The sequence below is a fragment of the Neolamprologus brichardi genome, chromosome 7 (assembly GCF_056152115.1).
Source record: "Neolamprologus brichardi isolate AB-2024 chromosome 7, ASM5615211v1, whole genome shotgun sequence".
In the NCBI taxonomy this organism is placed as follows: Eukaryota; Metazoa; Chordata; class Actinopteri; order Cichliformes; family Cichlidae; genus Neolamprologus; species Neolamprologus brichardi.
This window is the reverse complement of record NC_142110.1, coordinates 28,647,120-28,670,034: the sequence shown is the minus strand read 5'-3', so window position 1 is coordinate 28,670,034 and position 22,915 is coordinate 28,647,120. Positions and strand designations below refer to the sequence as shown.

Here is a 22,915-nt window from a genome sequence, read left to right as displayed (position 1 = left end):
CAATACTGCATTTGTGACTGGCGCTAATATGTTTCGAACTGAAACACACAATTAAAACACACATTATATGCCGCGATAAATGCACTGCCCAAAGGTCCCCTGTGCTGTGGCAAAAAGTTAGTCTAGAGCCCTGCCTTCACAATAGCCAACTAAGGGAACAACACTCTCCAGGAGTTAGGCTTATGGATATATAAGTCTTCCATAAAGGGAAGATTGCATGAAATTAAATCCAGAGGGTTAACTGCAATGTGCAAGCCACTAATATGCCTCAAGAATAGAAAAACATGAAAAAACATACTTTTAACAGATAAAACCAAGATCAACCTCTATCAGAATGACAGCGAGAAAAAAGAAGGGAGAAGGCATGGAACATGATCCAAAGCATACTACATCATCTGTAAAACACAGCAAAGGCAGTGTGATGGCTCGGGCATCCATAGCTGCCAGTGGCAGTGGAACACTAGTGTTTATTGATGATGTGGCACAGGACAGAAGCTTCATAATGTGACACACATTTTAAATTGGAGACAGGTCTGGACTGCAGTCAGGCCACTCTAGTACCTGCACTCTTTTGCTACAAAGCCACACTGTTGTAACACATGCAGAACGTGGCTTCACATTGTCCTGCTGAAATAAGAAGGCAGGTCTGTGAAAAATCTATTGCTTGGATGGCAGCATATGTTGCTCCCAAACCTGTATGTACCTTACAGCATTAATGGTGCCTTCACAGATGTGCAAGTTACCCATGCCATGGGCACTAACACACCCCCAATACCATCTCAGATGCTGGCTTTTAAACTTGCGTTGATAACAATCTTGGTGGCCCATTTACTCTTTGGTTCAGAGGCCACGACATCTATGAGTTCCAAAAACAATTGGAAATGTGGACTTGTCACACCACAGCACACATTTACATTCCATCAGTCCATCTCGTGAGTTCAGGCCCAGAGAAGCTGGCAGTGTTTCTGGGTGTTGTTGATATATGGCTTTTGCTTTGCATGGTAGAGTTTTAACTTGCACTTGCACTGTAGATGTAGCGATGAACTGGGTTAACTGACAATGGTTTTCTGAAGTATTCCTTAGCCCATGTGGTAATATCCTTTACAGAGTGATGTTGGTTTTTAATGCACCTAAGGGATCAAAGGTCACGGGCATCCAGTGTTGGTATTCGGCTTTGCATCTTGCGTGCAGAGATTTCTTCACATTCTCTGGATCTTTTGATTATATTATGGACAGTTGATCATGAAATCCCTAGATTCTTTGCAATTGTTCATTGAGAAACATTGTTCTTAAACTGCTGAATTTGTCCACTCAGTTGTTCACAAAATGGTGAACCTCACCCCATACTTGCTTCTGAACACCTGAGACTATTGTTGATGCTCCTTTTATACCATGACAATTAAGCTGTGGAATGTTCAAAACAGGTGTTTTTTGAACATTCCTCAACTTTCCCAGTCTTTTGCTGCCCCTGTCCCAGCTTTTTTGGAACAGGTTGCAGGCATCAAATTCAAAATAACACAAAACAATAATAAAGTTTGTCAGTTTGAAGACAGATATCTTGTCTTTCTAGTGTATTCAATTGAATATACGTTGGAAAGGACCACTGTATTCTGTTTTTATTTACATTTTACACAATGTCCCAACTTCATTGGGAATTGAGGTTGTACTTGACTTCCAGGTATAAACTCTCAAATGCAGACCTTAAAGCAGATAACTCATAAGCTGGAGAGGAAATTGTATATTACAAATTTAGAAGACCATCAATTAGCCTGGAGAAATAGTTTGCTGCTTTATTTAAAAAAAAAAAACAACCCTGTGTATCTTGCTGCTTTCTATCTGACCGTGTCTTTTGGGGCACTGGTTTCACAGAACAAATGTTAAGGGAAGACGAAAACAGGAGGGAGATTTGTGAATAAAACCATCAAATGAGCACTTAAATAGATGGATAATACACTATCATCATCAAAAGGAAAATAAAGAAACGTAAAATATATTATGTCAACAAATTTGTCTCTCTGGCCATGTCATGTCCCTCCATCAGCTGCACCGATTTTACTGGTTCCACAAGAAAAAGGGACAATACTACACATCCACAAAGGACACCAGTAGGCTGGGGCTGCAACTACAGCTTTTTTTTATTATGAAATCTAACTGTGATGCTAACATGTTTCCAGTGTCATGTTGGAGTTGTGCTGAGTTTGAATCAGTGAATAGTTGTTTGCTGCCATCTTTTTCTTGTGTGTCTGCTGTCTCTGATCTCTCTGTTTGATCTTCTCTGATGTCTCCAGACTCTGTCAGGCTGCTGAATGGTTCCAGTCTGTGTTCAGGCAGACTGGAGGTGAAGTCTAACCAGAGCTGGTCCTCAGTGTGTGAAGCTGACTTTGACCAGCAGCATGCAGAGGTGGTCTGTAGGGAGCTCGGCTGTGGGCCTCCTTCGGTCCTCCAGGGGGCGCTCTATGGAGAAGTGGAGGCTTCAGTGTGGAGCAAAGAGTTCCAGTGTGGAGGCCATGAGTCTGCTCTCCTGGACTGTAGAAGCTCAGGCTCAGCTAGAAACAGCTGCTCACCTGGTAAAGCTGTTGGACTCACCTGCTCAGGTAGAAGAGGAGCTGCAGCTTTGATGTGGCTCAAACTCACTTTATTTGTTTATTGATGACTCTGCTTTCTCTTCAGAGTCTGATGATGTCAGGCTGGTAGGAGGACCCAGTCGCTGTGCAGGTACACTGGAGATAAAACATCTTAGAGAATGGAGACCAATGGGGTACTTTCATGATCCCTGGACCCTGAAAGAAGCAGCTGTTGTGTGTGAACATCTGGACTGTGGCTCAGCTGTTTCTATAGAAGCGGCACATTACTCATACAAATTTGTGTGGTTGATCAGGTCTTCCTGTATTGTGTCCAAAACTCCTCTGTCCAATAGGGATTGTACAATATCAGATCAGCTTGACTACATCCTGAAACTCACCTGCTCAGGTAATTATGTTGAAGATATTATCCATGACTGTGTGCTCTCTTTGTTGTAGACTTTCACTTTCTGTTCCTTTAAAAACGCACATTGGTGTTCTGGTATATCTTATCTGACTATCCAGAGTTGAGAGTTTTTAGGACATCTTGAAGTAATAAATCATCTGCATAGCAGTGAAAATGTACGCTATGCCTTCTGATGATACTGCCTAAGGGAAGCATGTGTAATGTAAACAGAATTGGTCCTAGCACTGAACTCCACTGGAACTCCATAATTAAACTTAGTGTATGAAGAGGACTCTCCATCTAATTCAATTCAATTCAATTCAATTTTATTTATATAGCGCCAAATCACAACAAAAGTCCCCTCAAAGCGCTTCATAGGTACAGAGGAAAACCCAACAATCATATGACCCCCTATGAGCAAGCACTTTGGCGACAGTGGGAAGGAAAAACTCCCTTTTAACAGGAAGAAACCTCCGGCAGAACCAGGCTCAGGGAGGGGCGGCCATCTGCTGCGACCGGTTGGGGTGAGAGAAGGAAGACAGGATGAAAGACATGCTGTGGAAGAGAGACAGAGGTTAATAACAGATATGATTCAATGCAGAGAGGTCTATTAACACATAGTGAGTGAGAAAGGTGACTGGAAAGGAAAAACTCAATGCATCATGGGAATCTCCGGCAGCCTACGTCTATTGCAGCATAACTAAGGGAGGATTCAGGGTCACCTGGTCCAGCCCTACCTATATGCTTTAGCAAAAAGGAAAGTTTTAAGCCTAATCTTAAAAGTAGAGATAGTGTCTGTCTCCCGAATCCAAACTGGAAGCTGGTTCCACAGAAGAGGGGCCTGAAAACTGAAGGCTCTGCCTCCCATTCTACTTTTAAATACTCTAGGAACAACAAGTAGGCCTGCAGTGTGAGAGCAAAGCGCTCTAATAGGGTTATGGTACTACAAGGTAATTAAGATAAGATGGGGCCTGATTATTTAAGACCTTGTATGTGAGGAGCAGGATTTTGAATTCAATTCTGGATTTAACAGGAAGCCAATGAAGGGAAGCCAAAACAGGAGAAATATGCTCTCTCTTTCTAGTCCCTGTCAGTACTCTTGCTGCAGCATTTTGGATTAACTGAAGGCTTTTCAGCGAGTTTTTAGGACATCCTGATAATAAAGAATTACAGTCGTCCAGCCTGGAAGTAATAAATGCGTGAACTAGTTTTTCAGCGTCACTAAGAGACAGGATATTTCTAACTTTAGAGATGTTGCGGAAATGGAAGAAAGCAGTCTTACATATTTGTTTTGTGCGTTGAAGGACATATCCTGGTCAAAAAATGACTCCTAGGTTCCTCACAGCGTTACTGGAGGCCAAGGTAATGCCATCCAGAGTAAGAATCTGCTTAGATACCATATTTCTATGGCCGAGTACAATAACCTCAGTTTTATCTGAATTAAGAAGCAGAAAGTTAGTGGCCATCCAGGTCTTTATGTCTTTAAGACATTCCTGCAGTTTAACTAATTGGTGTGTTTTATCTGGCTTCATGGACAGATAGAGCTGGGTGTCATCTGCATAGCAGTGAAAATGTATGCTATGTCTTCTAATGATGCTGCCTAAGGGAAGCATGTATAATGTAAACAGAATTGGTCCTAGCACTGAACCCTGTGGAACTCCATAATTAACCTCAGTGTGTGAAGAGGACTCTCCATTTACATGAACAACTTGGAGTCTATTAGATAGATATGATACAAACCACTGCAGTGCAGTACCTGTAATACCTACAGCATGTTCTAATCTCTCTAATAGGATATTATGGTCAACAGTATCGAACACTGCACTGAGGTCTAGCAGGACAAGCACAGAAATGAGTCCACTGTCAGAGGCCATAAGAAGATCATTTGTAACCTTCACTGCAACAAACACAGCAGTACTACTAATCCAAAATACTCAAAGCTTCATAGAACTGAAACAAACATTTATTTTTAGCTCCATTCTGCTGCTGATACATACTTTAGGTTTCTGAATATTAAACTTGTTGCTGCCTTTCATAGTGTGTAACTTGAAGGCCCTGAGTACTTTCTCCCACACTGAAAACACTGGAATGATAAAATTATTTGAACATTACCTAATACGACTGATTCAGGACAGACAATTAGTTATGTTAAACTTTCCTAGCAGTCCTTCACAAACAGGGAACAGTCTGTCTATTCTCTCCATCTGTCAGCTGCTGCTGGCTCTTCCTCCTCCTCTTCATCACACACTGCTGAGTTTGTCCTGGTGGATCATCAGGGGTGCAAAGCCTCACAGATGATGTGCAGCAGTGGGTCCCTCAGTCTGTCCTCACTCTGGACACTTGCAGTTGTCACACATGGAAATCAAATGTGTGATAAGCTGCAGGATTCAAACACAAGTGTAACTTATAAATACATGTTCATACTTTTATTACACAATCAGAGAGCAAGAAACAGAGAGAGAGTGCAGGACAGACAGACAGGTGACAGTCTCAGGTGTATACACTGCTACAAACAGGAGGATTTAGTGTTTGTGTTATTACGAGTGCTAAACAAGAAGAGTTCCCAGATGGTACAGTGGACACATGTGTGACTGCTGTGATTAAAGCATCTTTCTTTCAGCTTAACGAGTGAACCGTCAGCTTGTTCAAACACACATTAAAGTCCGTTTGGCTCGACACCACCGAACAGAGGCAGCAATATAACATAGCTAACATTAACAGTGCAGTGGATCCTGCTTGTGCCGTGATATTCAGGACTGCAAACTGAGCAGCATCACTGACGTTCAGCTTTTTGTGTTTGTGGATATATGACTGACTTTAATTATCCATAAAATCATTACATTCTCTGTAAGATTAACGTCAACTATTGAACGGTATATATTTTAAAGGCTTTAAAACCAAGTTAACGCAGAAAGTACAAACATCGCTAATGTCACATAACTTTGCCAACATGTGGCCAACAGTAATGTTTTAATGTTCTTCGTTATTTAATATTCGCACATAAATAAGTGACATAATATTCGGTACTTAATTTTGAAAGTTTACTCTTCGGCCGCTCCGCTTCAGTTGTCTGACGTTTTTTCCGCAAAATTATCCACACCCACCACCGCCACGCTATGAAGTCCAGGATATGTTGGGCCATGAAGTGGCCTAAATATATCAACAAATACTTTTGAAAAATATATTAAAAGCTTTCAGGCGACGTTGGATGGTTGGTGTTTATCCTTTGATACACAAGATGCAAGGCGTGCCATCATTAACTATTAAAAAGGTTTGGTGATGAAATATCTGGTTTGAAATACAGAATGGGAGGAAAGGAAAGCATTCATCTCTATAAGCTTGGTCTAGTAATCGAGAATTAATTTTTCAGAGTTAGGGAAAGGCTTAATTAATTAGCTGTGCATGATGATATGAAACATCCAGTGATTCCTCATGTCTCTACTTTCATTCTACGTCACATTCATAAGTAATTAGGATACTGTGGGAGCACAAAGAGTGGATGTGTGGCGAGAACAAGGCACGGCGGGACCACGGAGTATCGTTCAGAGCCATTTTTATTTACATCTCACCACCACACAACACCAACCCCTGAGTCCCCGTGTTTTAACATGGCGGGCGTGATTGCGGATGCCGTGCAGGTGCGTCCGCACGGCACCGCAGACCACACCCCCATCGCCCAATTGAGGCCGGGGAGTCATCCGGCCAAACCTACTCCCCCACCCCACCGGTTCCCAAACTTGGAACAGAGCAAAGTCCCTTGCGGAGGCCGCCCACACCTCAAATGGCGGCGAGCCTTGTCCGGGGGTCGGCCACGCCTCCAGCAGCAGTGGCGAAACTGGTCCGGAGGCCGGCTACCTGGCAAGCCGGCACGACCCTGCCAGCCCCGGGAGGGGCTCACTACCGGGCGCATCTGACGCTCCAGGGCAGCTCGATCCTCGACCTCGGGCACAGGTCGAGCAGGCTCCCCTGGCACGGGGACCGCCATCTCCCCTCCCAGTTTCTCCACCTCTTCCGGCTGGAGCGGCTCATCCACCGCTGGCGGGAGCGGCTCGTCCACCGCTGGCTGGAGCGCTGGCGGGAGCGGCTCATCCACCGCTGGCGGGAGCGGCTCATCCACCGCTGGCGGGAGCGCTGGCGGGAGCGGCACGTCCACCGCTTGCGGGAGCGCTGGCGGGAGCAGCACGTCCACCGCTGGGGGGAGCGGCTCCAGCAGCCCCTCCCGCGACTCCTCTTCCTCCAGCCAGCGCAGACCCTCGCGCGCCTCGTCTGCCGCCTCCAGTTGGAGCGGCTCATCCGCCGCTCCCGGCAGGAGCAGCCCTTCACCCGGCTGTTCCCCCTCCTCCGGCAGGCGCAGATCCCCGTGCGCCTCGTCTGCCACCTCCGGCTGCTGAGGTGCCTAACGCGGCTCCTCCACCGCTTCCTCGGGACACACCTGTGGGGGTGGCGCCCAGGCCCAGAGCAGCGCCACCAGCTCCCCAATCCTTTCCAGGTGGCGCTCGGACTGGTCCTGCAGCTCTTCCTGCAGCTCTTCCTGCTGGCGATGCACCTCCGCCGCCTGCTCCCACTGGGCGGCCGCCATTTCGGCCACCCTCTGGGCCAGCTCCTCCATTTCCTGGCTCCAATACGGACCCGCCGTGCTGCCTATTGGGTTTCGGCACCAATGTGGCGAGAATAAGGCATGGCGGGACCACGGAGTATCGTTCAGAGCCATTTTTATTTACATCTCACCACCACACAACACCAACCCCTGAGTCCCCGTGTTTTAACACGGCGGGCGTGATTGCGGATGCCGTGCAGGTGCGTCCGCACGGCACCGCAGACCACGCCCCACCACAGGATGATAAATGATTACAAACCCTTTTGTGTGAGGTAGAAGGTAGAGAAATATGTAGCATTGTTGCAGGAATGACAGTGGTGGTCAAAGAACAAGAAAAGTTTTGATGTACGAGATATTGTCATCGTGGCAGACTCCACTACTCCTTGTGGATCCTGGTTGGTAGTGTGGGTGGGAGTGGCACTTTTTTTGGCACTTAAAAAAATAGAATTGAATAAAAAGGGAAGATAGAAGGAGTTGGAACAGTACAAGTCCCATCACCCCCTGGCTCTATTCTAGCTGTCCACTGCCTAGTGGAAACTACTCAGAAGATGAGCATGTCTTCAGCATGTCTTTTATCCTGTCTTCCTTCTCTCACCCCAACCGGTCGCAGCAGATGGCCGCCCCTCCCTGAGCCTGGTTCTGCCGGAGGTTTCTTCCTGTTAAAAGGGAGTTTTTCCTTCCCACTGTTGCCAAAGTGCTTGCTCATAGGGGGTCATATGATTGTTGGGTTTTTCTCTGTATCTATGAAGCGCCTTGAGGCAACTTTTGTTGTGATTTGGCGCTATATAAATAAAATTGAATTGAATTGAATTGAATTGAATGAGAGATTCAGACCGTCTCTTTTTGGGTACTGGGTTCATAGAACAATATTCAAGGCAAGACAAAGATAGGAAGGAGAATTGGGAATAAAACCATCAAATGAGCATTTACACAGACAGACAATACACCATCACCACCAAAAGGAAAATAAAGAAACATAAAATATAATATGTCAACAAATTTGTCTCTGGCCATGTCATGTCCCTGCATCAGCTGCACCAATTTTACTGGTTCCACAAGAAAAAGGGACAATACTACACATCCACAAAGGGAACCAGTAGGCTGGGCCTGCAACTACAGCTGTTTTATTATGACATCTAACTGTTATGCTAACATGTCTCCAGTGTGTGCTGTTATAAAGATGTGTTCTGTTGTTAATGGGGGCGACCGTGGTTCAGGGGGTTGGGAAGCTTCTCTTGTAACCGGAAGGTTGTCGGTTTGATCCCCAGCTCTGTCTGTACTGGTTGTTGTGTCCTTGGGCAAGACACTTCACCCTACTGCCTACTGGTGTTGGCCGATGGCGCGATATGGCAGCCTCGCTTCTGTCAGTCTGCTCCAGGGCACCTGTGGCTACAACTGTAGCTTGCCTCCACCAGTGTGTGAATGTGAGAGTGAATGAATAGTGGAATTGTAAAGTGCTTTGAGTGTCTAGAAAAGTGCTATGTAAATGCAATCCATTATTATTATTATTAATGATAAAGTCATGTTGAGTTGTGCTGAGATTGAATCAGTGAATAGTTGTTTGCTGCCATCTTTTTCTTATGTGTCTGCTGTCTCTGATCTCTCTGTTTGATCTTCTCTGATGTCTCCAGACTCTGTCAGGCTGCTGAATGGTTCCAGTCTGTGTTCAGGCAGACTGGAGGTGAAGTCTAACCAGAGCTGGTCCTCAGTGTGTGAAGCTGACTTTGACCAGCAGTCACGACATGGCAGAACTTAAGAAATCCTCTAAACCAATGTCCAACCAGCCTGAAGGACTCCTTCAGCCTAACAGCTTTCAAAGTTCATAGACAAGTACAGACACAAAGGCTGTAGGATAATTAAACTAGTTAACAGGTTGTTTGGGAACAGAGAACAGGACAGGAGGGAGAAGAACCTGAGCTGACAGCAGGAACTAAAACATACCTTGGTCCTGTTGTAGCTCTATGTGATACTGGACCACACTGATCACACCTGTTCTGGTTCGCACCAATTGCACATGCTCACTTGAGTTGTATCTTTTTTGTGTGGGTGCATCACGAGAGTGCCATGCATTCATATGTTAGCACAATCAAATGCTAGACTAGTATAAAGAAAAGATCTTTCTGTTATTGATGTGCAGAACCGGCACTCCAGTATAGCACATCTGGATCAGTTCTTTCTGTTCAAAAAGTCCTAACCTCTGTTTTTAATAAGTAAGTAGTACAGAGCTTTGATGGAGTTATACCATTGTCAGAATCCTTTAGCACAGGCAGGGGGTGTGGTAGCAACCCTCAACTCCATCTTATTATTCAATCAAAGACCCAGACAGAGTTTTAATTCATTTGAATGCCTTATGGGTACCAAGTAATGACTTAATACATTTCTTTTCAAGTAAGAATGTAACCATTAGAGAAAATGACCCAGCTGTCTTAGCTAATTATCAATCAATCAATCAATCAATCAATCAATCAATCAATCCATTTATTTATAAGCAAAGTTAGACCTGGTAGTAGCAACCTTATCAACAAAAACTGTAAAAAGCTTCCACAGGTGGCTGGAGTAACCTTCACAATGGACACAGGGCCTGTAACAGTTATTAGAGATGATGTCTGATACTTAATACTTTTTTGATCTTTTTGCCATTTTCCTTCCACTTTTCTGCAGGTCCTTCTGAGAGTGATATTGCTTAACCAGGGATTTGTTTTAGGTCTAATGTACTTAGTTTTAAAAGGAGGAACAGCATCAAGAACATGCTGAACAAAGTGAGCAGATGATCAGCGCTGAGCTTAAGGGAGTAATTGTCCAAGGGAAGTGCACCAATATTCTGATAAACAGCAGAAAAAGGTCCAGCAGTAGCAGGAGGGATGATGCAGAATTTGCACGCAGGTAAAAGAGGTTTAACTCGGGGACATGGTGCAGAAATTTGGATTATAACAGGCATCTGACCAGAAAAGTTGGGCTTGCAAATGTCAATATCGCGGAGCTGCAGACCACAAGATAAAACTAAATCCAAAGTATGTCTATGGTCATGGGTGGGATCCCTGACTGATTGAACAACATTACAAGAGTCAATAAGATAAGGGAAATTTTTCACAAGACATTTTTGGTAGCAGCAAACGTGAATATAAAAAACCCCAGGAATTAGAATGCTGTCAAATCTTGGTAAGATCCCAGATAAAAAGACAGAAAGGTCTTGAAATGAAATCCTTGTTAAACTTGGGATGATGATAAACAAGTGCACCCAGCACAGGAGAATAGAGTTCCATCAGAAATAATTGGAGTTCAAAGCTGCCCCAAATGTCAGAGGTGAGAGACCGGCAATCAAAACAGTTTTTAGAAATAGATGCAAGATCTCCGCAGAAACCTCAGTTAGCTATTAAAAAAAATGCATTCCATTCTCTTATCCTTGTCAGGGCTGCAGGGGGGCTTTAGTCTATCTCAGCTGTCTTTTTGCAATAGGCAGGGTACACCCTGGACAGGTCGCCAGTCTATTGCAGGGCTAACACAAAGAGACAAGTAACCATTCACACTCACACCTATGGGCAATTTAGAGTTACCAATCAAGCTAACCCCACTGACTCCATGTCTTTGGACTGTGAGAGGTAGCCAGAGTACCTGAAGGGAACCCACGCACAAATGGGAAGAACATGCAGACAGACAGAAAGACCGTGGTTCGATGGCAGAATTTAACTCAGGGACTTCTTGCTGTGAGGCAACAGTGCTAACTACTGTGCCACCATGTTGCTGTCATTTCACCATTCCTTTAAATTTAAGTTTTATTTATACAACAACAAATCACAACAGCAGCCACTTCAAAGTGCGTCGTTTTGTAAGGTAGACCCTACAGTAACACATACAGAAAGAAACCCTATGAGCAAGCACTTTGATTACAGTGGGAAGGAAAAACTCCCTTTTAACAGGAAGAAACCTCCAGCAGAGCCAGGCTCAGGGAGGGGCGGCCATCTGTCGCCACTGGTTAGGGTGAGAGAAGAAAGACAGGACAAAAGACATGCTGTGAAAGAGAGCAATAGATTAATAATAAGTAGTATTTTATCAGAAATACAAACAAGGAAACCCAGCCTGTAACAGTTCAAAGACGATTCTCTAAACCATCACTGTGAATTCCTTCTGTCTGTACAAGAACATAAAACTTGTTTATATCAGCCTAACAGTGTAAATTAATTACACTGGTGTACAATTCAACCATCAGAAACTACAGTTGTGTTCAAAATCCACTCATCATGGTGTGAGTGTCAGGATCATTTGGAGCTTTCAATCATTTATTCGAGCTGTTCTGTTTCCGGGGTGGAGTGTTTGCACAGCATATATCTTTAATGACTTTAAAAATAAGAAGTGGACACACAAATTTGGATTTTCTTTTGGATTGTAGCATTAACAAGCTTATGGTATTTCACCATTTTAAATATTGCTAACACCAAAACACTATGCTATCACTCATAACTTCTCCTCTGAGAGCCGCCTGCTGTCTGTCACTCTGTCAGGTAAGCTGAAGCAGAGACTCTCAGCTTTGAAAACTGAATGAGTTGATGACCCAAAGAACCACATCACCTGGCTTCCTGAAGGATATGTTACATTCCAGTTGAAGTCGGAAGCTGGAATTTCTGAGTTTGTTGTCAGAATTTTTGATGATACCGTTTATGACCTGAATCCACATTAGCCAGATAAAATCGATGTTTCAGTGACATCTGTCGGTTTGAATTCTTTTTAAGGCCGTAGAAGCTGTGGTTTGTTATATGCTAATTATTTTTCCAACTAAATGTTTTTATTTCAGCAGAATATGATCAAATCCAAGAATGTAAACAAGAATGTAATGTGGTAATTTATTACCACATAATAAAGTTATTACCACTCAAGTTATTACCAAGTTATTACTACTCAATTACTAGTGGTAGCTTCTGTGTGACAATGAGGAAACAGAGCTGCAAAATCTAAGGAGCTTGGAAATAAAAGTGTCTGGACTTTTTTAAGTTTCCTGAAGATGTTTTACATCTCGTCTGAGAAGCTTATCGAGTTCTAAGTTTAAATGGTGGAGCGTCACAGATTTAAGCCCTATGGGAGTGTACCCAAAAGGGACATGAACCCCCTAATGATCCTCTACCTAAATACACGATGTGAAAATGGGTGTGGGTCACAATCAGCCAAGGTTTTCGGGTGAGCAGTCTGCCACCTACTGGCAGTTGGCTCTTTGCAGGGTTTTTTCCATTTATGTTTATTACACAGAAACTAACACGTGTTTCCAGCTAATAATCACATATATGTTATTAATAAAAAAAACAGGCAGTTCAGCATTTTGCAGCTCTGTAATAAGCTCTGCTTATTACACAGAAATTACCAGCCTCTCCAAAAAGTTGATTCTGTTCATCTGGACGTAGCGTTTTGTGGGAGAAACGTTTCGTCACTCATCCAAGTGACTTCTTCAGTCTCAGCTGACTGCAGGTTTCCCCAATCTTATAAACAGTACATTTGCATAATGACTGAAACCAGCCCACTGAAGGAACAATGGGCTGGGAGGTCAGTTCCTTAATCTTAATTATGCAAATTCTCATGACCATTGATCAACAACCACTGATCAAAGACCACTGATCAATGGCCATGAGTACCATTTACAGAGAGTTGGGGAATGGCTGCAATCACAGCATTGTAAGATGGCGAAAGATGTACCCTTAGGCCCCCTCCTCGATTCAGAGATGGTCTTTCCCTTTTCACGTAAATGGCCTCCTCGACTCCGTGCTCAAACCAGTGTTCCTCCCTGTCCAGGATGTGTACATCCTCATCCTTGGACAGGGAGTGTCCACTGGCCTGTAGGTGTGAATAGACTGCAGAGTCCTGGCCTGATGAGGTAGCTCTTCTGTGTTGTGCCATCTGCTTCGCCAGAGGTTGTTTGGTTTCCCCGATGTATAAATCCTGGCAATCCTCCTGGCACTTAACAGCGTACACTGTGTTACTCTGTTTGTGTCGGGGGACCCGATCCTTGGGGTGGACCAGTTTTTGGTGCAGCGTGTTTTGGGGTTTAAAAGCCACAGAGACCCGGTGTTTAGAAAAAATGTGTCTCAACTGCTCCGATACTCCTGACACATATGGGATCACTACAGGTTTTTGCTTGGGCAGCGGTTGTCCTTCTCTCCTGGATCGACTGGAGCTTTCTTTAGGTGCCTTTCCAGCTTTGACAAAAGTCCAGCTGGGATAACCACATTTACTCAGGGCCTTCTTGATGTGCTGTTCTTCTGCCTCCCTGGCCGCTGTGTCAGTGGGGATGGTGTTCGCTCTGTGTTGGAGCGTCCTGATGACACCCAGTTTGTGCTCCAGTGGATGATGAGAGTCAAACCTTAAATACTGATCCGTATGTGTAGGTTTATGGTACACGTCAGCTTTTAGATGTCCCCCATTACTGATGGAAATCTCACAGTCTAAGAAGGCTAACCTGCCAATTTCATATCCTCCATGGTGAATTTGATTTGTTGGTCCACCGAGTTAATGTGATCCGTGAATTGTGGTATGTCCTGAGATTTGATTTACACCCAGGTGTCATCCACATATCTGAACCAATGGCTTGGTGGTGTTCCAGGGTAGGATAGCAAAGCCCTCTTTTCCACTTCTTCCATGTACAAACTGAACTGAAGTAACTAAAGAAGTCACTTGGATGAGTGAAGAAACGTTTCTCCCACAAAACGCTACGTCCAGATGAACAGAATCAACTTTTTGGAGATTTACTTTCCTGGATGATTGAGAATGCATCAAGAAGAAACTACCAACATAAATTGAATGGTAATAACTTAGAAATTACCACACTATTACGTTCTTGTTTCTCCTTTTTATCCTACTATTTTCACTTTAATACAAAGATGAATGTGTTTTTATCAGCTCCAACAGATTTCACAGTTCTCATCACAATGCTCATCCTACCGCTGACTCTGCTGCTGGTGATCACTGCCCTTTATTTCTACTGTCAGGTACTGAACATGTGTTTGTATCTGAGAATGAAGCCCTCAGCCTGTGATGCTGTCACTCTGATCTCTCTGTTGTCATCTGTCTCCAGGCCAGCAGGGGGCAGAAATCCAGCAGACAGAAGAACATTGAGCTGCTTGACTCTAATCAGGGTGTTTGTGCAGGTGAAGGAGGGACGGCTGCAAATGAAGGAGTTCAGCAGGACCTCCAAAGAGCTCATCCTACAGCCACATGAATTAATCAGCTAATGTGAGCCACCATCAGCTCAGTTTTCTGCTGAAGACTTAAATCTGTAAACACACCTTACTAACAAATATCTTCATTAATTATTCTGAAATTTGTAGAGATAGAGCACCCACCAGGGAAGGCGGTGAGGCAACATTTTAAAAACGCACAGTGTAACACTGGAATGTGGATCATTTACACTGCAGTCAAACAGGCCTCGACATCAGCTTATGACTTCTTGGTAACCACTGGTCACTATGGAAGAATGTGGATTCCTTCACTGGCAGTCTTCTGGTGAAATTGGTGCTGCACTGAAAAGCTCCCTCGCTTTGGTGTCTGCAGGCTGACGAGCTCGCTGCAGTTTGCATAGAAAACACAGACTTGTCTGCAAAAGTTTGCCAACTGCCCACAGACTACGTTCAATATCCTTTTACTTCCACTTATGTAAGAAAGACATTTTTAGTATTTAGAAGAAGTAGCCTCATCAGTGTTGCTGTGATGTTTCATGCTGTGTTTTCTTTTTAATTACTCCTTTCTTGACTCTTCTGGCTTTTATTATCCACTCTTCCTGTGTTTCTTTTTCTTTCTCCGTCAGAGTGCAGACATGTCTGCTGCATCTGTCTGGATGTGTTCACTGATCCAGTCAGCACACCATGTGGACACAACTTCTGCAAAAACTGCATCACTGAGTACTGGGACATGAATAAGAGGTGTCAGTGTCCCATGTGTAATGAAACTTTCAACACTAGACCTCATCTGAGGGTCAACACTTTGCTCTCTGAGATGGTCGCTCAGTTCAAATGTGAAGTTCAGCAGAAAGTCAGCAGCAGCAGCTCAGAGCAACAAGCTACCAAACCAGGAGAAGTTCCCTGTGATGTCTGCACTGGAACCAGACTGAAGGCCCTGAAGTCCTGCCTGGTGTGTCAGGAGTCCTACTGTCAGACTCACCTGGAGCCTCATCTGACAAAGAAAGGCCTGAAAAGACATCAGCTGATTGATGCTGTGGAGAACCTGGAGGGCAGAATGTGTAAGAAGCACGATAAACCTCTGGAGCTGTTCTGTAAGACTGACCAGACGTGTCTGTGCACGCTGCTCTATTTCAGACCCCAAGAACCATGAGTTTGTTCCTCTGAGAGAAGAATATGAAGGAAAGAAGGCAGAGCTGGAGAAGACAGAGGCTGAAATTCAGCAGATGATCCAGAAGAGACGACTGAAGATTCAGCAGATCAAAGAGTCAGTGAAGATGAGTAAAGGTGTTGCAGACAGACAGAAAGCAGAATGTGTTCAGGTCTTTACAGCTCTAAATAAGTCTGTCAATAGAGGCCTGAAGGAGCTCATAAAGGAGATTGAAGACAAACAGTAAACAAAAGAGAAACAGGCTGAAGGTCTCATCAAAGATCTGGAACAGGAAATCTCTGAGCTGATGAAGAGAAGATCTGAGGTGGAGCAGCTCTCACGCTCTGAAGACCACCTCCACCTACTCCAAAGCTTCTCGTCCCTGAAAGCTGCTCCACCCACCAAGGACTGGAGAGGAGTCAGCGTCTGTCCACCATCATATGAGGGGACTGTGGTGGGAGCTGTGGCTCAGCTGGAGGAGACACTCAGGAAACTCAGGAAGAAGAAGCTGTTTGAGGCTGAGCTGAAGAGGGTCCAGCAGTATGCAGTGGATGTGACTCTGGATCCTGATACAGCAAATTCTAAACTCATCCTGTCTGATGATAGAAAACAAGTGCATCGGGGTGATGTGAAGAAGAAACTTCCTGACAACACAGAGAATTTCTTACTGTGTTAATGTTTTAGGAAAGCAGAGTTTCTCTTCAGGCAGTTTTTACTTTGAGGTTCAGGTTAAAGGAAAGACTGCCTGGACTTTAGGAGTGGCCAGAGAGTCGATCAACAGGAAGGGAAAAATCCCTCTGTCTTCAGTCTGGTCCTGAGATGGTGGGGGTGTTCGTGGATTATGAGGAGGGTCTGGTCTCCTTTTATGATGTAGGTGCTGCAGGTCTTATCCACTCCTTTACTGGCTGCTCCTTCATTCACAAACTCCACCCATTCTTCTGTCCCTGTAACAAAGATGGTGGTAAAAACTCTGCACCTCTGATCATCTGTCCTGTCAATCAAACTGAGTCGATCAACGACTGATTTTATTTGATGAACTGATTGATTTTTATTGAAGGGAACAAATGAACATATTCAGTGTAAATACTCTACAGTCTCCATGTTTTCTATAGAATCTGATTATCGGGAACTCTCATTCACACTTTGATTTTATTCTCATGGTTTCAAAGGTATAATTGAGACTCGAGCTGCCAGACAGGAGGAAAAGAGGGCCCGAAAGGAGGTTCGTGGATGTAATGAAGGGGGACAAACAGAGTGTTGGTGTGTCAGTTTAAAGTCTGTCAATCTGATTGTAACTGGCTTCTGTTGCGCTTCACTTGCTTTTTCTCCATGTAACACCACTTAAACGTAGCTGACCACAGTCGCAGCGTCCACTCAGTTATACGGCGATGGCGCCCTCTAGTGGTCACGGCAGAGTTCATCGGCACAAAATGAGACGTTTGAGTTTTGCTCAGTGTTCATTTTTATCAGGTTTTGAGTTTTTGGAGACTTTAGGTGAACTTGTGTTTTTTATTTGTGCTCTGATGAATAAAAACATTAACATTAATAGACTTTCTTCTATTTGATCTTTTTTTAATGCTGCCATTTAAATTTTCTACGTGCACACCTTTATAAGAGGGAAAAGTAGCAGGCCGCATGAGAAACCACCTGCATGTTCTCTTAACCTAGCGTAAATTCAGCAAATTAGCATATTACAATAAAGCGCTGCACTCTACAGAAAAACAGTTTAGACTAAAAACATCCAACAATATTATAAAAATATAACCAACTGGGTTTGAACCTTTTTTTAGCACCTTTACTGCATGCAACTGTTCTGTAAACTGGAGCAGAAACAGAAACTCACCTCTACCCAGTGAGGCCTCGGCTGACCGAGGAGAGTAGGAAGTGACACACATGGGAAGTCAAAGGTCACACAAACAAAATAAAAGTTCACAAAAATACACATACACAAAATAAACATATAAATATTCATGAAAAATAATGATAAAATCTTTTTTATGCACCCATTACATGAGCAAAGAAATCAAGGAAATGAGATGAGGAGAGATGATCCAAAAGCAGAAGGGGACTCTCATCTACATGGATGTAAAAATTACCAACAATAATTATTTTATCTGAGCTGAGCACTAACTCAGATAAAAGTCTGAGATATCTGACAGAATACATGTTTGCACTAAATAATCATGCAAACAAACATCTTCCTTCTATATGTGGAAGTGAAGTGAGAGTGAACATCTGGCGACAGATGGCCACCCCTCCCTGAGCACTAGTTCTGCTGAAGGTTCTTCCTGTTAAAACTGAGTTTTTCCTTTCCATTGTGACCAAGTGTTTGTTAATAGGCATCATCTGATTCTTTGGGTTTCTTTGTATTACTGTAGAGTCCTCATCTTACAGTATAAATCAGAATCAGAAAGGGTTTTATTGCCAAATGTTGAGCAGATTTACAACATCAGGAAATTGCTGCTGTACTTTGTGCAAGACATACGATAAGACAAACACTTAAAAATAAAAAGAGCTAAGCAGATTGATATATACATGAGTGCAGGTGATGATCAGTGCAAGAATGGAACAGGTGCATAGACCACAATACAGGGTAATGTGTTTGAATCAGAGTAAGTGGTGGGAGTTTATCAACCGCAGATGTGACAAATACTGGAAATAAGTCCACCGGTGTTGTAGTCCTGTAGTTAAGAAGCGCTTCTCTGGTGTAAGAATATCCAGAAGAGTGTCCAGAAACACAAATTATGCAAAAAAAACAAGAAAACAAGACGGAAAATACGCACTGAAGTACCAGGGCATCCATTCGCTGCGCCATCTCGGAAAAGGAAGCACATTGAGTTGTGATTTGGCACAATAAAAATTACAGGGCATTGAAACACTTCTTTCACTACCTGACATGAAAATCAGTTTATACGTTTTATGTCTGTACTCATCTTCCGGTTGAGTGAACGCTGGCGCGACTTGCTGCCGCTACTCACCGCTATCGCTGTCGCTACGGATTCCTGTCCTGTTCCTGTCTCTACGGCCCACCGGTGTCTCTGTCCGGTTGTTCCTGTCCATGATGTGGCCCCTCAGGATCTATGCACTGTCTGTGTGGGTCTGGATCTTTATGTCATCGATCTACCCACTCGGCACTGGGCTCCATCAGTATACAGCTGATGAGCTCCTCCGGCTCCGCTTCTCCCTGGCTGCTCCGCCGCTGGCTGCTCTTCATCTCCACACGGACATTGCCTTCCTCCCTCGTCGAAAGTACGTACATCGGGGCTCCCGTCGGTATTTCCATCAGGGTAATTCCAAGCCAATTCAGTCCTTCTGGTCCACCTCTGGTCGCTCTCAACGGAACCCCGTCAGGTCTGTTGACCACAATGTTTTGGCTAACCTGCCCAGGTCGCCCAACACTCTCATCCAGTCCGACAGTACTTCCGTCAACTTCGGCCTGCTTAATATCCGTTCGCTTACGAACAAAGGACATCTCATCCAGGATCTCCTAACAGACCGTAAGTTTGACTTTTTCTGCTTGACTGAGACATGGCAACAGCCCAATGACTTTTCGCAACTCAACGACTCCACCCCCCCGGGGTTTGTTTAAACCTGCCAACCTCGTGAGTCCGGCCGTGGTGGTGGCCTCGCGATAATCTATCGCGAGAACTGGAAAGTCTCGCCGCTGTCTGTCCCTAGGTACAGCTCCTTTGAATCTGTTGTCTGTCAACTTTCAGGACCTACTCCAACTGTCATAGCTGTCATCTACCGTCCCCCAAAATTTAATTCTGTTTTTATCAATGACTTTGCTGATCTGCTGACCAACCTAGCTACTGTTTCCCCTAATATAATATTGCTGGGTGACTTCAACGTCCACGTGGATAACTGCGATCATCCTCTTACCAAGGACCTTTTATCCTGCTTTGATAGCTTCAGCCTTGAACAATACATAAACTTCCCTACCCACACTAAGGGCCATACTTTGGACCTAGTCTGCTGTTCTGGACTTACCCCCTCCAACTGCTCAGCTGACGAGCTGCTAATTTCGGATCATCTACTTCTGTCCTTTAATGTTCACATGACTTTCTCTATAATCAACAATCCTCGTATTATTTCTTTCCGGAATATCAAGAATATAAATCTTGATATCCTTTCTTCTGCTCTCTCTAGCTGCTTGTCTCTTAGCAATTTGGCTATTCAAGAGGATCTAGTATTTTATTATAATCATAGCCTCAGTAGTATTTTGAATTCTCTTGCCCCACAGAAAACCAGAACTGTACTGTTTTCTCGCTCTGCACCCTGGTACACACCTGAACTCAGACTATTGAAAGCTAAAGGCCGACGGCTTGAACGTCTCTATAAGAAAACTGGCCTTACTATTCATAAGGATATGTTTAGTAACCATGTTCTGTTTTATCAGGAATGTATCAGTCAAACTAAATCTGCCTATTATTCTACCATTGTCTGTTCAAGTGAGAACTCCACCAAGACCCTATTCTCATTGTTCAACTCCTTTAACAGGCCACCTGATTCTCTGCCCGCTCATCTCTATTCATCTAACTTCTGCGACGCTCTAATGCTATTCTTTACTGAAAAAATTCATAAAATACACCTTGATTTGGTCCCTAATGCCCAATGTAGCTCCTCTGTCGCAATTCCACCCCCTTCTCACTTCCTCTCTGTTTTTCAACTTCCGTCTTTAACTGATATTGCTGATCTCATCCACAAATCAAAGCCTTCTACCTGCCAGCTTGATCCTATCCCCACTGTCCTTGTCAAAGCCTGTTTACCCCCTCTCCTTCCCCTCATATCTGCTATTATTCACTCTTCACTCACCACTGGAACTGTTCCTGCTTCTTTCAAAGTTGCCGCTATTACCCCAATCCTGAAAAAAACAGGTCTAGATCCCAATAACTTTAATAATTTCCGTCCTATCTCCAATTTACCATTCCTCTCAAAAATTCTTGAAAAAATAGTTGCTTCTCAAGTCCATCTACACCTAACTGATAATAACCTTTATGAACAGTTCCAGTCTGGTTTCCGTCCTTTGCATAGCACCGAAACTGCTCTCATAAAAATAACAAACGATCTTCTTATGGCAGCTGATTCTGGTCTCCTCTCCATCCTTATTCTCCTTGATCTGAGTGCAGCCTTTGACACCATCTCTCATCCCATTCTTCTTAGCAGATTAGCTTCCATTGGTCTCTCTCATACTCCATTAGCCTGGTTCAAATCATACCTGTCTGACCGCACTCAGTTCATTCAATTAAAATCCTTCACTTCTCAGCCTTCTCCTTTATCTACTGGGGTGCCCCAGGGATCTGTCCTCGGGCCCCTTCTTTTCATCATTTACCTTCTTCCTCTCTGACATATTTTTCGTAAATATAATATTCAGTTCCATTGCTATGCCGATGACACCCAGCTTTACCTCTCTACCAAACCCGATTCTACTCTTCCTCCACCCTCCCTCACCCTCTGCTTAGCTGAACTCAATTCCTGGTTCTCCTCCAACTTTCTTAAACTCAGCAGCAATAAATCAGAACTTCTCCTGGTTGGCACTAAACGGTTGCTCTCCAGAATTAACAATTTCTCTCTCACCATCAATAATTCGCTGGTCCCTATCTCTCCCTCTGTGAAAAGCTTGGGTGTCCTTCTTGATAGCACATTATCTTTTAATTCACATATCAATAATGTCACACGTGCAGCATATTTTCAACTCCGTAATATCAATCGCCTCCGCCCTTTCCTCACCCCTCATGCCACTTCCATTCTCGTCCATAATCTTGTTATCTCTCGACTTGATTACTGTAATTCACTATTATTTGGCCTTACACAAAAATCCATCAACAAGCTCCAACGTGTCCAGAATTCTGCTGCCCGTATTATTACTAGGACTTCCTCTACCCACCACATCTCCCCAATCCTGAAGCAGCTTCACTGGCTCCCGGTTAAATTTCGCATCCATTTTAAAATAATCCTTTATACATTTAAGGCTATTCATTCTCTCTCTCCACCATACCTCTCCGATTTAGTACAGATGTACCTCCCATCCCGGTGCCTCAGATCTTCATCTTCTCTTTCTCTCTCCGTTCCTTCCGCTCGTCTGATCACAATGGGGGGCAGGGCTTTTAGTTGCTCTGCCCCTCGACTTTGGAATTCCTTACCCCCTGACCTCAGAAACATTACTTCATTCCCTCTTTTTAAGTCCACCCTCAAAACTCATCTGTTTAAAATTGCTTATGTTTAAACCACTGTATGTTCTTAACTTTTATCTGTTATTTTTACTATTATTGTGTATATTTTCAGCTTTTGTGTTTTTATCTGTTGTACAGTGTCCTTGGGTGCTTTGAAAGGCGCTATTTTTTTTTTTTTTTTTTTTTTTTTAAATGTATTATTATTATTATTATGTAATGTGATTTTTCCTTTTTTAAAAATTTTGGTTGATATTCTGTTGCTCTCCATTAAAATGAAAACTACCATAACAATTAGAGACTGTTTATTTTTTTGTGAAGGAGAACACTAACAATTCAACAGAGAATAAATAATTATTCCCTTAAAAGGGGTAGAGGTTGAACTAATTCCATTCAGAGGTGAAATATGAAAAAAAACAGAGCAAACCAGGTCAGTTAATTGACCTTAAGGTCTCTGTTGATGACAGATGCACCAGTCACCCATGAACAACTGCACTGTAAAATCAAATTAGTTCACAGAACTAAAAAAAACAAACAATGCAAACTCGTTGCCTGAAAAAATCTAAGTAAAGCTTACTTAAGAAAACTATGTTAGGACAGCTTATTCATTGCAAGTATACAATACTAAGAATAACTTGATGTTTCTGACTATGAAATACTAAATGTTTACCCACAGATAAACATTTCAAGTCCTACTAAATTAAAAAACAATTTGTAGTAACTTGCCCAATAATGTTTACCACTCAGTTGATGTCTTTCTGTCCAACAGCTCCATTTCTAGACTTGTACGAGTTTGATGTAACGTGGGGAGTGCTGGTCCCGAGCCTCAAAGACAGTAAGAAACAAGTACAGGGACCAACAGCTGTTTTGATCCCTA

At 43.5% G+C, this 22,915-nt stretch overlaps 1 protein-coding gene and 2 pseudogenes across 1 annotated transcript in view; all 3 read left to right on the top strand.

The window, feature by feature from the left end:
- Positions 1–15,226, top strand: part of LOC118453408 (scavenger receptor cysteine-rich type 1 protein M130-like) — a 39,451-nt gene extending 24,225 nt beyond the window's left edge. Inside the window, exons 12-16 of the mRNA XM_087842673.1 lie at positions 2,289–2,594; positions 2,671–2,970; positions 9,196–9,309; positions 14,444–14,532; positions 14,619–15,226. Of these exons, the coding sequence (XP_087698799.1) occupies positions 2,289–2,594; positions 2,671–2,970; positions 9,196–9,309; positions 14,444–14,532; positions 14,619–14,762 (953 nt within the window). The 3' untranslated portion in view covers positions 14,763–15,226. The remainder of the gene's footprint in view (positions 1–2,288; positions 2,595–2,670; positions 2,971–9,195; positions 9,310–14,443; positions 14,533–14,618) is intronic.
- Positions 15,010–17,396, top strand: LOC118455361 (E3 ubiquitin-protein ligase TRIM21-like; annotated as a pseudogene).
- A 1,533-nt stretch (positions 17,397–18,929) lies between these two features.
- LOC148102043 (uncharacterized) lies at positions 18,930–22,094 on the top strand (annotated as a pseudogene).
- Positions 22,095–22,915: the final 821 nt, after the last annotated feature.